Source organism: Scyliorhinus canicula, chromosome 2, assembly GCF_902713615.1.
Source record: "Scyliorhinus canicula chromosome 2, sScyCan1.1, whole genome shotgun sequence".
NCBI lineage: Eukaryota > Metazoa > Chordata > Chondrichthyes > Carcharhiniformes > Scyliorhinidae > Scyliorhinus > Scyliorhinus canicula.
The window spans coordinates 119,833,799-119,850,036 of NC_052147.1; the positions used below are offsets into that span (position 1 = coordinate 119,833,799).

The following is a 16,238-nucleotide window of genomic DNA, read 5'->3' on the forward strand; positions in this document are numbered from 1 at the left end:
TGGGGAATAGCGTAGAAAACTAAAGTTACTGCACTGACGTGTGATACGTGATTTTGCCACTTGGCTTTCTCACAGGAAACTTATAAATTCTAAAAACCATGTGCTATATTTGAATGAGTACATTAGTGAGACAGACTGATGAACACACAGTCAATGAATTAAGAGGAGGAGGAGGAGAAGGAGCTTGCAAGAGAGGTTAGTTTCAAGTGCATCTTCATTTGCTCCTAACCGGCTCCCATGCGGAATGAATTTACCTTCAATTTGCAGTCATAAGCAATAATGTCAGCAGGAACAAATGGCAGTGCAGCGTGGGAGGCCTGGAAGCAGGGCTAGAGGTTAGGGGAAAGACAACAGCTGGGCAAACTAGGAAGTGTGTCCAGTACAGAATACCTGGAAGTGGCTATGGAGATTGCAGCAGACCCAACAATAAATTTAAAACCTAAAAATGAAAATGTAAAAACTGTAAAAATTACAAATTGCCCATTGCAAATGTGGATACAAGAATTTATAATAGGAAAAGCTGACAGGGAGCCCACATAGACTAAAATTTTAAATATTAAGAGATATAGATAGACGCTGTCTTGTCAAAAGACTTGATTTAAAGTATCAAAAAGTGAACCTTAAGTATTTTAATATTATGCAATTATATTTCTTATGCAAGGTATCACCTGAAATTGTTCTTCCTATTGGTCATGTCTAATGCTGAAGTGTAGAAGAAAACCTGTTATTGCGCTGCTGCCCATTTTTCCATGGTCTAAGCGGACACTCAGAGAATGGTGGACAGCGTCCCCAATCGTAAACTAAATTAGTGGATAGAAAATCAGGGTTGCAGGTTCACAATTTCAGCAAGTGAGATGAGTGAATATTTGTGCAACTTAGCAATCATATACCTACTTTAATGGTGTACTAAATTTCTTTGCAACACTAATTGTGTGTACATATTTACCAACTGCAGAAGTATATACCTAACTGAAAGCTACAGAATATTTGCTGTTGTTATTTCCTTGCAATTTAAAATCTATCTTATTGATACAAATGTTTTGGGGATAAACCAGTTGTACATTGATCTGATTTTATAAGTAAACTAAATTACAAAAATTTAAAAAATCATATTGGCAGTTACTCATTCCCAAAATCAAGTATATACAAAACAAAAGCTATTAATAGATTCATTAAACATCAGGAACATTAATTTAATTTGCTAACATATTTGACGAAGTACCTCTCAACCCCTTTGTTTTCTAGTCTTTTACTTTTCCGCCGATTAGCTGATGCAGCCGACTGAAATGTAACACTTCCAGCAGAGAACGATAGAGGGCCCTGCAATGACTCCAGTGATATTTGAGGACTACCTTCAGCAAAAGTACATCGTGCCTGGTAATAAACTAAGAAAAAAAAGTCATCACAAATTCATTCAAACTAATTCTACAACCATTTCAAAGTTTTTATTAACCCAAATGATTTGGCTTTTCAAGTTCACAAGGTTAAAAGTAGCAGCTCAAGTAGACACAACCATAACAAAAGCTTACTGAATACTGGGCATCAACATGCAACAGTGGGTGGAATTCTCCCATCCGGAGTGCAAATCTTGTGGCAGCGTGGGAACGTGCAGTGTTTCCTACGGTGGAGGCTGGCGGGTAAACACACCAAATGCTCCGGACCCAACATCAATAAGTATGCATTCAGGTTCTTTGCGTCATATTCCATGGCGGGACAGGTCCAATGGCAAGTAGTCCTCTGTCCTATCCGGACAACTTACTGAAAAAGGAGCCCAACATCAACGACCCAGTATCGAAGAAAGAAGCTGGACCTCTGGGGCCATAAAGGTACATTCTGAGGCTGTTAAATGGACCCCCTGGAGGACACCGAATCTGGGAGGTCCATCTGCAGACACTCCCCACACCCACTGCTGTGGGTGTTCCAGGGTCCAGGTTTCCCGGTGGCAGCCACAGGCATCGTTCAGGGAGTCCTGACATCTGCACATCACATTGTTCCACGTGTGTTTCGCACTGGTGCAATGGCCCCATCCTATTGATTCCCTTATTTCCTATTTCTTTTACTTTGCTGTTATAATTTCGGTCCATGGATCTATAATGGACATATACCTTTAAGTTGAGCAGGGGAAGTGAGGAACTCGAAAGTTGCAAAAAAGTATACTGTGTTATGAAGATTTATATTTTGAACAGAAGAAGTCATACTTTATGGCACCCGAGAATTTGGAGGGATTCAGTTCAATTGGTTGGCTGTTTTCCAATAGATTGGCCAAGGACATTACCTGCCTGCAACCGACAGCGATTGGGTTCTGCCAGGTTGGAGTTTACTGAGGACCCAGCAGAGAAAGCTTCTGGACGTTGAGAGGAGAGGCTATGTGTTGCTCTCTCCCCTACAAATGTTTCTTGCCTGCTGTTTCTGAGTCTGGAGAGAAATCTCGAGACACTGATGAATCTACAGTGAAAACCATTACAGACTGAAAGCACAGTCATCCAACTGGAAGTCATGATTAAAAGATTCTAACTGGAAGAAGTCCATCTGAAACGGGGATTCTAATCCTTTTACTTTTAGTGCTTTTTTTTTTTATACCTCTCTTTCCCCTGTGTATGTCTGTCTTGTATGTGTATATAAGGGTGGGACGAGTTAGGAGGGGTGGGTGGAAAGTAGATAGTAGTTAACCAGTTGTATTTGTTGCCTATTTATTTATAGTTATGTTATTAATAAAAATAAACTATGTTTAAATTTACAAACCTGGTGACTGTAGTTATTAGGCAGCCGAAGGCCAAAGACTTCGGGTATTTTTAAAATTAAGGGTTAATTTCAATTGTGTTGTCAAGTGGGGATGGAACTGACCAATGCCATATTACCGTTGTTTTCCCACTGGCACCACGGAAAATCAGACATTGGTGTTCAAGCCTTCATCTGCATCTCATTAGTGGTATGCAAATAGAGTTCAAACTGGCCTCCAGCAGATTTCCTGATCTGTCATGGCGAGCACTAGCAGAAGATACTGTGGGAAATTTACGCTGGCGTGTAATCAATTTTTGGACTCCTGTTATTGAAACCTCCAGTGGGACTTGGGGAGAATTCCACCCAGGGATTTGCCTCATGCTACAATTCTATGATTTAGCCATTACCTCCAATCAGAGATTACAAAGTTAAATCTATAATCTAAACATTTGTCTGATATTGTGCAGAATCATCCTTAACTTTCAATAGTATAACCACTATTTTTCCATAACTTTTCACATTCACCACCTTTAGCATTGTAGAAGAGGATGAAATATGGAGGCACTCATCTATATAACTTTTTTAATTCATGGTCTAGCAATGGAAATTCAAATGTTTATTTAAAACAGGTGTGGGACAGTTTATAATTCCCCATTTGCAGGTTGCAAGGAGGGGGTGTGGTCAAAATTCACTAATTATATATTCAAAAGTAGTAAACAGTTCCTTCACAGTGTGACAATTTTTCACATATGTTAAGCATAGCATTACTATAGATGTTGCATAAACTTGTATGGTCTACTTTCTATGTAAAGTGCTCCTATTCTGCTTTCCCTTTTTCCATAAAAGGCTCAGGTTAAGTTTTTAAACATACCACGCTGGGAAATCCGTATGAAACCCTCACCGGTTCCAATACCGGTGAGGAGCTAGCACCGCCCGCCGCATGAAACACCCACGGAACGTGCAGAAAATTGTCGGAGAATCATTGGGTCCCGGGCCGCAATGCGCAGGGCTGACAAACTGCAGCCGTGCATGCCTACCACTCCCACACATGCACCGGAAAACATGGCGTCAGCCGTGCTGGACTGCAAACCCGCCCATCCCAACCCATAGCCCACCTCCTGGCCACCCCCCACCACTTCTCCCAGCCCTAGCAGATGACCCCAGGCCAACGGCACGGAACTCGGCCAAGTGTGGCAGCGCTGAACACTGTCCGCAGCCAGCATGCCAGACTGCTGGAACCACATGTGGTCCGCGCCGTCAGGAACTTGGGCCATCAATGGGGGAGCATCTCGGGTGAGCCGGCTGATGGAGCACTGACGGGGTTGCGACTGCATGTGGCCCGATGACGTCGATTTGAAGGGGGCGGAGCATCGCAAACCGCACCTGCCCCGATTTTGGTGTCGTGATCCATTCTCCACCAGATTACCGTTCTCGATTTCGGCATCGGGCTACAGAGAATCCCGACCCATATCTTCACATGTCTGAATCTTGTTCTTTTATTTATGGTTTCCAGAATTTTGAGATGTTGGAATCTTTACACCAATTGTTGCAGATCACATTGCCTCAGTGGTTTACGAAAAAAGCCTTGATCTGAGAAATCCTTCATCAAGTTTGGGAATGAACAGAGCAAAGCCATCTTTCTTATCTCCTGCTGTTGTGGAGCACATCCAGATGTGTTTGATGGCAGATCCCTTTCTAGGAATCTGTTAGGATTTATTTTATGTTCAGAGCATGGGAGAGAAGAGTTACTGTCTTTATTTTTGATGAGCGGAACAGGTTAGAGGTGGTATTATTAATTGTTTTCTTTACCAGTTATCTTTTGCCAGAGAAAGATTTCTGAATTGACAAACTGAAATAGTGGGTCTTTGGAGAGTGGGAATTTCATCTAATTTTAAATTAACAATATCTGTCTTGCTGAAATCAGTCTTGAAATGTGCAAACTCCACACGGACAGTGACCTAGGGCTGGGATTCAAACCCGGGTCCTCAGCGCCGCAGTCCCAGCGCTAACCACTGCACCACGTGCCACCCTTAAGTGGTGGTATTCTAATGTATCTGCTGCCCCTGTCCTTCCAGATGGTAGTGGTTGTGGAAGGTGCTGCCTAAGGAGCCTTGGTGAGTTCTTGCAGTGCATCTTGTAGATGGTACACACGGCTGCTATTGTGCGTTGGTGGAGGGAGTGAATGTTTGTGCAAGGGGTGCCAATTAAGCTTTGTCTTGGATGGTATCGAGCGTTTAGAGTGTTGTTGGAGCTGCATTCATCCAGGCAAGTGGGGAGCATTCCATCACAGTTCTGACTCGTAGGTGGTAGACAGGCTTTGAGGAGTCAGAAGGCGAGTTACTCGCCGCAGGATTCCCATCCTTTGACTTATTCTTGTAGCCAAAGTATTTATATGGTTAGTCCAGTTCAGTTTCTGATCAATGATAACTCCCAGGATGTTGATAGTGGGGGATTCAGTGATGATAATGCCACTGAGTGTCAAGGGACAATGGTTTGATTCTCTCTTATTGGAGATGGCCATTGTCTGACACTTCTGTGACGCGAATATTACTTGCCACTCGTCAGCCCAAGCTTGGATATTGTCTGGGTCTTGCTAAATTTGCACGTGGACAGCCTCAGTGTCTGAGGAGACGGGAATGGTGCTGAACATTGTGCAATCATCAGCGAACATCCCCACTTCTGACCTTAAGGGAGGTCATTGATGAAGCAGCAGAAGATGGTTGGGCCTAGATCGCGACGGGCCTATGGTTGGGGGCGGAACCCACACGGACATGGGGAGAATGTAGAAACTACACACGGACAGTGACGCAGAGCCAGGATCGAACCTGGGACCTCAGCGCTGTGAGGCAGCAGCGCTATCCACTGCGCCACCGTGCTGCCCTGAGAGAATCAATTCTGATGAAAGGTCACGAATGTTAACTTGTTTCTCTTCCCACAGATGCTGCCAGACCTGTTGAGTATTTCCAGCATTTTCTGTTTTTATTTCAGGTTTCCAACATCTGCAGCATTTCTATTAGTTTGGCACAAATTGAGGCCATAATGTACCAAAGTTAATTAAATCAGTAAAACCATTTTTATCAGTAACTTTTACCAATTGTGTCAAGGGCATTTCTATTTGTACATAGAAACCAAACAAACCAGGACGAAAAACTTGCATTTACAAAGCGTCTTCAATGCAGTAAAATGTCCCTTCACAGGAGCAGTATCTGATATCAAGCCGCATAAGGGCATGTTAGGATGAATATCTAGTCAGAGCTATATGTTGAGGAACACCTTAAAGGTGAGAGAGAGATGGAGTTTAGGAAGGGAAATACAGTGCTTAGAGTTAAGGCAGCTAAAGGCATGAGCATCAATGACGGGCAAATGGTGCATGCCCAAAATGCCTGAATTGAGTATTATAATATTCCCTACAAATAAGAGGTTTGATTGTTTTATCATCCTGCAGTTTCATCCCCTACATTTTCTCTTTCTTTGATGAAAAGCAAGGCTTTACACTAGGTGCTAAGTGTAGAAGCACATTTTCCATAAAAGGAGTTGAATATTCTATTCATACCATCATCCTTCTTGACCCCATCTGATGTTGGTGTCGAATTCTGGCTCAGAAAACCACTGGGTAACAATTCCAATGCTATGTTGTGTCTAAGTGATCGCCTGTGAACAAGAATTAATTTTTCAATTTATGTTCAACAAATCCTATATCCCAAAGAGCAAAACAAAACACACCAGTGAGCTTAACGGGAGACAATAAAACTGCCAGTATGCAATGTTACTTACAAAATAGTTTTCCATATTGTATGGATGTAGTCTTTCATTAAGCTCCAACTCTCAAAAATCCAGGAAATTCTTATATTTTATTTGAGAGGAGGGGCAGGTTAAGGGAGGCAGGAATGGGAGAAGCACTCAAAATGTGCACAACTCTGCAGCAAAGTTACCAACTTTGTGAAAGCATTCAATATTTAATAGTTGTAATTCAACAGCATGGAAGGCTACTTTCCTGTTGCAGCATATGGTTTTACTCGACAGATTACACACATTTTAAAATGGTTAATCCAATGTTTTGCATGCAAATACTTTTGTGTCAAAATTCACAAGTAATATGGGTAAAGTTTAAAAAAAATTATTAGGGTATTTGTAGTTTTTATAATAATAACAGCAACATAAACGTGGTACACAAAACATTTTCATCCCTATCATGCTCTTCGCACCCCCAATTAATGAAACAATAGCTAACCACCCCCCCTAGATTTCTGCCTCTGCTGACATTTTAATTATCGCTGAGAAAGTTGACGAACGGCTGCCACCTCCGGACGAACCCTAATATTGACTCTATTAGGGCGATCTTCATTTTATCGACACTGAGAAACCCAGCTGTGTCGCTAACCCAGGTCTCTGATTTTGGGGGCTTTGTGTCCCTCCACATTAACAGTATCCGTCTCCAGGCTACCAGGGAGGCAAAGGCCAAAACGTCAGCCTCTCTCACCCCCTGGACTCCCGGGTCTTCCAACACTCCAAAGATCGCCATCTCTGGAGTCAGCACCACCTGCGTTTTAAGTATCACGGACATAGCCTGAGCAAAACCCTGCCAAAACCCTCCAAGCTTTGGGCATGCCCAAAACATATGGACATGGTTTGTTGGACCTCCCGCGCACCTCGCACACCTGTCCTCTACCCCAAAGAACTTGCTTATCCGGGCCACCGTCATGTCTGTCAAGTGAACTACCTTAAATTGTATCAGACTAAGCCTGGCACATGATGAGGATGTGTTAACGCTGCTTACGGTATCTGCCCACAGACCCGCCTCCATCTCCCCTTAGCTCCTCTTCCCACTTGCCCTTTAATTCTCTATCTGGGTTTCCTCCGACTCCATATGTTCTTTGTAGATATCTGATACCTTCACCTCTCCCACCCATGTTCTGGAAACTACTCTGTCCTGTATTCCCCATGGTGGCAGGTGCGGGAAGGTCAGAACCTGCCTTCTCAGAAAATCCCGTACCTGCAGATATCTAAACCCATTCCCTGCTGACAGTTCAAGTTTCTCCTCCAAATCCTTCAAGCTAGGGAAGCTCCCGCCTATAAATAGATATCCCATCCTTTCAATTCCTACTCTCTGCCGTTTCCGAAACTCTCCATCCAGGCTTCCCGGCAAAAAACCACTGGTTGTTGGAAATCGGGGCCCAGACCGATGCTCCCGCCGCTCTCCTATATTTCCTCCACTGCCCCCAGACTCTCAGAGCCGTCACTACCACCGGGCTTGTGGAGTACCAGGCCATTGAGAACGGCAGAGGTGTCATTATCAGTGCCCCCAAATTGGTATTCTTACACGATGCCACCTCTACTCGCTCCCACACCGACCCCCCCCCCCCCCCCCTCAATCATGGCTATATTAGCCACCCAGCAGTAGTTACAAACGTTCAGCAGCGCCACCCCCCCCCCCCCCCCCCCCGGACTACGCTCCAACATCACTTTCTTCACTCGCGAGGTTTTGCCCGCCCACACAAAGCCCAAAATCACTTTATTCAGCCATTTTAAAAGGCCCCCCGGATAAAATGGGGAGACCCTGAAAGACAAATAGAAATCTGGGGGGGAACCATCATTTTAACGATCTGTACCCTGCCCGCCAGTGACAGCGGGAGCATGTCCCATCTCCTAAAGTCCTCCTTCATTTGTTCTACAAGCTGGGACAAGTTTAACTTGTGCAATGTCTCCCATTCCCGTGCCACCTGGATTCCCAGATAGTGGAAGCTCCTTCCTACCATTCTAAATGGCAGCTCTCCCAATCTCCTCTCCTGCCCCCTCGCCTGAATTCCCCCAAGATCCGCATAATCTCCCCAATTCCCTCTAATGGGTCCGAAATGTACAGGAGCAGGTCATCCGCATAAAGAAAAACCCGATGCTCCACCCCACCCCCCCCAACCAGCCCTTCTCAGTTCCTGGAAGCTCTTAACACCATAGCCAATGACCACAGCAAACAACAGCGGGGAGAAGGGGCACCCTTGCCTAACCCCTCGGTGCAGTTTAAAATAGCCCGACAACCGCCGATTCGTACACACACTTGCTACTGGTGCCTGATACAGCAACCGCACCCAATCAATGAAGCCCTGACCAAACCCGAACCTTCCTAACACCTCCCACAAATAATTGGACTCCACCTGATCAAAGACCTTCTCCGCATCTATCGCAACCACCACCTCCACCTAACAAAGGCATCATAATAACATTTAAGAGCCTTCTAACATACAAACCCCGTCTGGTCTTCCACCATCACACCCGGGACACAATCCTATAGCCTTGTGGCCAGTATCTTAGCCAGCAGTTTGGTGTCCACATTCAATAGGGAGATCGGCTGTATGACCTGCATAGCTCAGGGTCCTTCTCCCGTTTCAGAATTTATGAGATGGAGGCCTGCAACATTGTTGAAGGAAGGACTCCCCTCTCCCTTGCCTTGATAAATGTCCTCACCAGTAGTGGCCCAATATCTCCGAGAACTCCTTGTAGAATTCCACCGGGTAGCCATCCGGGCCTGGGGCCTTGCCCGACTGCATGACCTCCAGCCCCCCCATTATTTCTGTAATTTCAATTAGGGCTCCCAGACCTTCCAGCAGTTCTTTCTCCATCCTCGGGAACCTCAGCTGACCCAGGAACTGCCTCATCCCCTCCACCCCAGCCAGGGGTTCCGACTCATAACTTGCTATTAAAGTCCTTAAACACCTCATTCACCCCCAGTGGGTCCAGGACCACATTCCCACCCCTGTCCTTTACTCTTCCTAGCTCCCTGGCCGCCTCCTCTTTCCTCAGCTGGTGTGCTAGCATTCTACTGGCCTTTTCCCCATACTCATACACTGCTCCTCTTGCCTTCCTCAGTTGTTCCACCGCCTTCCCTGTAGTCAACAGCCCAAACTCAACCTGTAACCTCTGCCGCTCCTTCAGTGGCCCCGCATCCAGGGCTTCAGAATATCCCCTATCCACCTGGAGTACCTCCCCAACCTATACCTCTCTGCTCGCTCCACCTTTTCTCTATGGGCCCGTATCGAAATTAACTCCCCTCTAACCACAGCATTCAGAGCTTCCCACAATGTTGTTGCCGAGACTTCCCCCGTATCATTTATTTCCAAATAGTTCTGATGGACCTGCTCACCTGCCCACACACTGCCTCATCTGCTAACAGTCCCACATCCAGCCTCCATGATGGGCGCAGCCCTCTCTCCATACTAACCCGCAGATCCACCCAACGTGGGCTGTGATCTGACACCGCGATTGCCGAGGACTTGGTATCCTCCACTCCCCCCCGCCTTGTAACAGCACCAGAAACCCAACCCCCATATCAAACTTATCACCTGCTCACCCCCCACTGTGCTTCTGTGAGCTAGCTAACCTAGCCAGCGTGGTAGCTCCCACCCATGGCACAAGACATCCCATCTCCCCATTGTTCTCCCTCCCCACCCTCGTAAAAAGTAGAAACAAATCCCTCCACCCACCTTCCAATGGAACAGAGTTAACTTATATTTGTGAGCAGCTGCTCAAACATCTTATCACAACAAAAACCAAAGAAAGAAGGACGGAGCAAACAAAAATAACCACTTGTTACAGAGTACTGCACATTCAAAACAACACAGAAGTGATTCTGACCAAATCGCCACCACAATGCCCTCCCCCAGGGTTTAGTGACCTTAATCCCCTGCTAGTCCTTGATAAAGTTCATAACTTCGTCCGGTAATTCAAAATAAAGTTCCTGGCCCTCAAACGTGGCCCAAAGATGTGTTGGATACAACTCCCCGAAATTCACCCATTTCTTGAAGAGGGCCGATTTTGCCCTGTTAAATCCGGCTCGTCTTCTGGCCAGTTCTGCACCCAGGTCCTGGTAGATGCGCAACTCACAGTTCTCCCACATGCAACTCTGTACCTGTTTGGCCCACCGCAAAACCTATTCCTTTTCCAGGAACCGGTGCATTTGCACCACCATCGCCCTCAGCGGTTCATTCACTCCGACTTCCTTGAAAGAGCTCCATGTGCCCTGTCCACTTCCAAGGGCTGCATAAATGCCCCCATCTCCCATCCTTTCCAGCATACTTGCCACATATGCCCTCGCGTCCGAACCCTCACTGCCCTCAGGGAGGTCGACGATCCTCAGGTTCGGTCTCCTGGACCTGTTCTATAACCCTCCAACTTCTCCTGCAACCTTTTCTGATGGTCCTTCATCAGCCCCACCTCGACCTGCAAAGCGGTTAAATACTCGGGACACCTTTTCCTCCACCTCTGAATCGCGCGTCCGTGGGTTTCTAGACCCTGTTCTACACGATCGATGCTTTAAAATCGGGCCCTGCGTATCTTTCTTTAGCTTGGCGAAGCTCTCCTCAAAGAACATCACCAGCTGTACCGTCGACCACTTTGCCACCGCACTAGGATTCTGCGACTCCGCCATGCTTTCCAGAGCTGCCGGCTCTGCACGCGTCTTCCTTGCTTCACTATGTCTCCTTACATGGCCACTTCTAGTCCACTGCTCCAAACACTGGTGGGGGATTTCTCCTCACTGTCTCACTCTCCACAGATTTATCAAGTGAAATTCCGAAAAAAAACAGGAGAAATGCTTCAAAAGTTTCATCACAAGTGGGAGCTACCAAATGTGCGACCTCCTACTCCATGGCCACCTCCGGAAGTCCGTAATATGGATCAAGTTAATACACATATTTCAAAGAAATAAGACTACACATCCCAATCCAAGAATGAATGTCATTTAGATAGCAACTTATCATATCATAAGGATATCCAAACCTACTTACAGCCAGTTTGCTACTTAAGTGCTGAAGTTGTTGATATAGTTGCAAAAAAAAAGAAAATGAAGACTGCAAAAATCTCTAATTCTGTCATTCTAAGAATGCTTATTTTAGATCAAATCTGAGCAATGTATTTAATTCAGTTTCAAATCGAGCAGATTCTCAAATGTGAAGCATACAAAATCCTCTGTACTCTTTTTCAGAGGGCAAAATGTGGATCCCACTTTAATCAAACAGTAGGCTGATATCAAATAAATGCATACGATCAAAACACAGAATTGAACTTCAGTTCTAGTCTTTCCATTGAATTCCAATCAAAGCCACAGCATTTTACAATGCTGAACATTTGTGTAAAATATCTGTTTTTATTGCTTTTCACCCGTTTTTGTTCAAAATGAATTGCTTCATTTTTTTTTCCTTTTTAAATTTAGAGTACCCAATTTAGGGGCAATTTAGTGTGGCCCATCCATCTAGCCTGCACATCTTTGGGTTGCGGGGGTGAAACCCACGTAAACATGGGGAGAATGTGCAAACTCCTCACGGAGAGTGACCCAGAGGCGGGATCGAACCTGGGACCTATTGGCGCCGTGAGGCAGCAGGGCTAACCCACTGCGCCACCGTGCTGCCCCAAAATGAATTGCTTCATGATTAAATAGACCAGGAAAAGACAGGCTACAAATATTCACATCAGCAGTCAATAAAAATTCATATCCAAATTTTATCAAATATATTATACATTTGCTTAAAATCTATGCTGAACATTTGCTGTTGTGCTTCTAACGCTCGTCTGAGCTTCTGTTAATATGACTACTGCACTTCAGCTCTTGCAGCAAGATATAAATTCAAAGTGCACAAAATAAAACCAATTATTTTTGAAATACTTCTCCTGGGTATACAAAATTTTCCTCCTCCCAAAGTGCTGGAAAATATGGTGGGAGAAGCCTGCATCCGAGCCAGCACTTGAAAAATTCCATCCCTACACAAATCTCCCCCAGTCAAGGTCAGCAAGCATATGCAATAGAAAAACATACCTTTTTTTGTTTGAAAACCGAAGGCTGTGTGAAGAATCTGCTAGTATTTTCCGCTTCCATGTTGGAGTCATAATTATTGGAGTTCCTGAAGATGTTCCTAATCAAGTTTTTAAAAAAAAGTTATTGCTGCTTAATGACAATCACAAATATGAAATACTTAAAATATCTTGAAAACTTTGCCATTGTATTTCATTTCTTTCCTTAAGATTATAAATGGTACAAAGGAAAAGTATGATGATGTGTTGTTCCATACACTTAAAAAGTTATGGAAATTCATGTCAGAAGTATATTATCCAAAGTGCACTCCCATTTAAAAATGAAAAAATATTAATTAAAGTATCTGGTCAAGTTAGGTGTGCCTCAGTCCCAGGAGACTTATGATGGGAAGACATCCAAGAAAGCTCCATTTAACACAACAGGAGCCTGCAACTTTGGTTTTGTCCCGTCTCTACAGTGCAATGCAGCTGTCCTCCGAGGCTATCCATCATTGATTTCACAAGCTTCCCCAGCTGTGAAGGGACTATCAAACCTAATTGGTTTCCGCTTCCCCAGCTGTGAAGAGACTATCAAACCTAATTGGTTTCCATCCAACTAGAGGTTAGACATAAAAATTGGAAAAAGAGGAACAACAAGTATATGGAATGAAACATTACCCCACCCAGCCCTTCCTTCACATTTAATATTTCCAGTACACCATCTTTAATACTTTTGAGTTTTACTACAGATATTTCCGTGGATTCAATCACAGATCTCTCCAATAATCTAAACTTGTACTTCCTTTGAAACCAGAGTGTGGCTTTAGCAGCAATATTCACACAAATGTCAAGAGTACCATCACTGTGGTTTTCCTTGATGGACACAATGCTGCTCCTACATGATACCCTTAACATTGGTAGGCACAAGTATAAACATCATCAGACCATAACCGAGACTGCAGGACAGGTTTATTGAACATTTAAGTGATAGAAATACAGCAATCAGTATAAACAATACATTCACGGTACTAACAAACAACACTATTCTCCTCAAACTGTCAATTATTGACATAAAAACAACTCAACCTCAGAATAACTTTTGAAACACAGCTTTCTGCTGCTGTTGGCCTCAACACCCAACTACCTTAGATTAATACAATATTTCTCATGATTGCATTTAGGCAGTCAGCCATTCTCAAACTTCCAGGCAATGAAGATGTTTGCCAATGATTATAAGACATCCAAATTTATACCAGATAGCTATCAGGGGCACTACTTGAAATGAAGGCACTAATTTAAGTATTAAATTATAGATTGGGAGATTTATGATCCCAAGTTTGGTTAGAACAGGTTATGAATTTACAACAGCTTAGTAGGCCTGCAAACAAAAAAATCCCATTGTGATATTTCCAACATTTGCTTCATTGTTTGTATAAATAATATGAACAGTAGACATTTCTTGTCTACATACCAGATGTGTCAGGTTGAGGAGTAGCAGTAGGTGTTCGATTTGCTTTAAGTTTACTTAGTGCGCCACTAACTATATCTGAAATGCAAGATACAAAATAAGGTTAATAGCCATATCAATCTTTCAACAATACTTAAACTCCATGCTACTCTGCCCATTTTTGTGCATTCGTCATAAATATGCAACATAAACATGAAATATTAAAGAAAACGTGCTCATTAGTTGTAGCATAGGCAACATAAGCTTCAGAATCCAATTGCAAACTACTCAAAAACAGTTTTTATTTTTAAAAATGTCCAAAGGAACAGAATTCTAACCTCCAACACTACGTCGCCTTCGTCTCTTGTGCACCTCCATTGTTGAGCCATCGCCATCTTCCAAATTTTCTAATGAAGGTGTGCTAGATTCTACACAAACACCAATCATTGCTGGAATCTTTTCCAAGACAAATCTTGGAACATGACCTTAAATCAATGAGAATGATTATTAATAACGTACTGAACCCTAAATTATTAGCCAGTACAAAAATGTATTATAGATGCCGGAATTGCTGCCTACATCAGAGTTAAATTTCAACATAAAATGAATACACGATGCAGCCCCAATTAGATTACCACATTTGGAGCTACATTGAGTTATTGCTGATAGAATTGTTACTGCGTTGACATGCAGACAGTCATTGTATTTCAAAATAACTTCATTCTGTGAAGCACTTTCAAATATTTCAATACGCTATGAGCCGTACAAGATAAAATTTTAATATCACTTCACAATGTGTATTTATATGGCACCAGAAAATGTGGGAAAATGTCCGCACACTCTTTGCAGAAGGGCAAACAGGTAAAAAGAATCATTACTGAGGCAGGAAGGGAGGCTAAAAACTTAAAGTCAAAGAGGTGAGTTTAAGGAGGAGCATACATACATGAGGTACAACAGTGGAACTGCAGAACTTGATGGTTTAGTACACATGTCAATTCTAGTTCACTTCTTATAGAACATACAGTGCAAAAGGTGCCATTCAGCCGATCGAGTCTGCACCGGCCCACTTTAAACCCACCCCGTATTCCCTATCCCTGTAACCCAATAACCCCTAACCTTTTTGGACACTAAGGGCAATTTAGCACGTCCAATCCACCTAACCTGCACGTCTTTGGACTATGGGAGGAAACCGGAACACACGGAGGAAATCCACACAGACACGGGGAGAACGCGCAGACTCCACAGACAGTGACCCAAGCCAGGAATCAAACCTGGGACCCTGGCGCTGTGAGGACACAGTGCTAACCACTGTGCTACCGTTAGTGTAGTGAAGACATTTTTAAATATGTCAGAGGCCAGTATTGGAGGAACGTAGAGTTTTTAAAAAGAGTTGTAAAGTTGAAGATAGTTATAGACTTAAGTAGTGTGAGGTGATAAAGGACTTTGACTACAAGGATGAGAATTTTAAAGTTGAGGTGTTAGGGGACTTGAAAGGCGATGTAGGTCAACAAACATGATAGTGACCAGCAGAATGGTGGCACAGTGATTAGCCTCACAGTGCCAGGAACCCAGGTTTGATTCTGGCCTTGGGTGACAGTGTGGAGTTTGCACTTTCTCCCTATTGCTGCATGGGTTTCCTCCTGGTGTTTCGGTTTCTTCCAACAGCCTAAAGATGTGCAGGTTAGATGGATTGGCCATGCTAAATTGCCCTTAGTGTCCAAAGATCTGCAGGTTGGTGGGGTTACAGAGATAGGGCAGGTGCTCTTTCAAAGGGTCAGGACGGGCTTGATGGCCTCCTTCTGCACTGTAGGAATTCTATGGTTCTATTCTAATGGGGGATAGGATGATGGCAGCAGAGTTTTGGATTAGCTATTTTGTGGATGGTGTAGCAAGAGGCAATAGGACTAGTTAGGTCTGGAGGGGACAGTGACATGGATGGGGATTTAAGCAGAATTGGGGTCAGAAACAGAGCTTAGACTGAAATTGGTTATGAACAGTTCAAGCTGAGACTGAGGCACAATCCTGCAGTTGCCTGATTAGTTGATAACACAGTAACATTTCCAAGGTTTTAAGTATGTGAAAATTGGAACCGTTGAAATGGGGCAGGGATTAAAAGAGTTAGAAGTTTCTCCCATTTAAAAGATCTTGTCTGGGATTCCACCCGCAGCATCTTTTCTCGGTCAGGAGGCAGTTCACCATTAGCTCCTGTCAGGATCTTCTGGTCTCACCGAGATCAAAAACATTTAGTATGGCTCGCCTGCCGTGTCGCTGGGGAACCGCCACAGGGGGAGGA

The 16,238-nt window shown here is 44.0% G+C and overlaps 1 protein-coding gene across 2 annotated transcripts in view; it reads right to left on the reverse strand.

Annotated features, from left to right (window-relative positions):
- Window positions 1-16,238, reverse strand: part of LOC119957720 (rho GTPase-activating protein 11A-like) — a 64,175-nt gene that overhangs the window by 14,704 nt on the left and 33,233 nt on the right. For both annotated transcript variants that reach the window (XM_038785803.1, XM_038785811.1), the window contains 5 exons: window positions 14,284-14,430; window positions 13,970-14,044; window positions 12,524-12,620; window positions 6,275-6,372; window positions 1,223-1,385 (listed from right to left, as the gene is read on the reverse strand). In XM_038785803.1, the coding sequence (XP_038641731.1) occupies window positions 1,223-1,385; window positions 6,275-6,372; window positions 12,524-12,620; window positions 13,970-14,044; window positions 14,284-14,430 (580 nt within the window). The remainder of the gene's footprint in view (window positions 1-1,222; window positions 1,386-6,274; window positions 6,373-12,523; window positions 12,621-13,969; window positions 14,045-14,283; window positions 14,431-16,238) is intronic.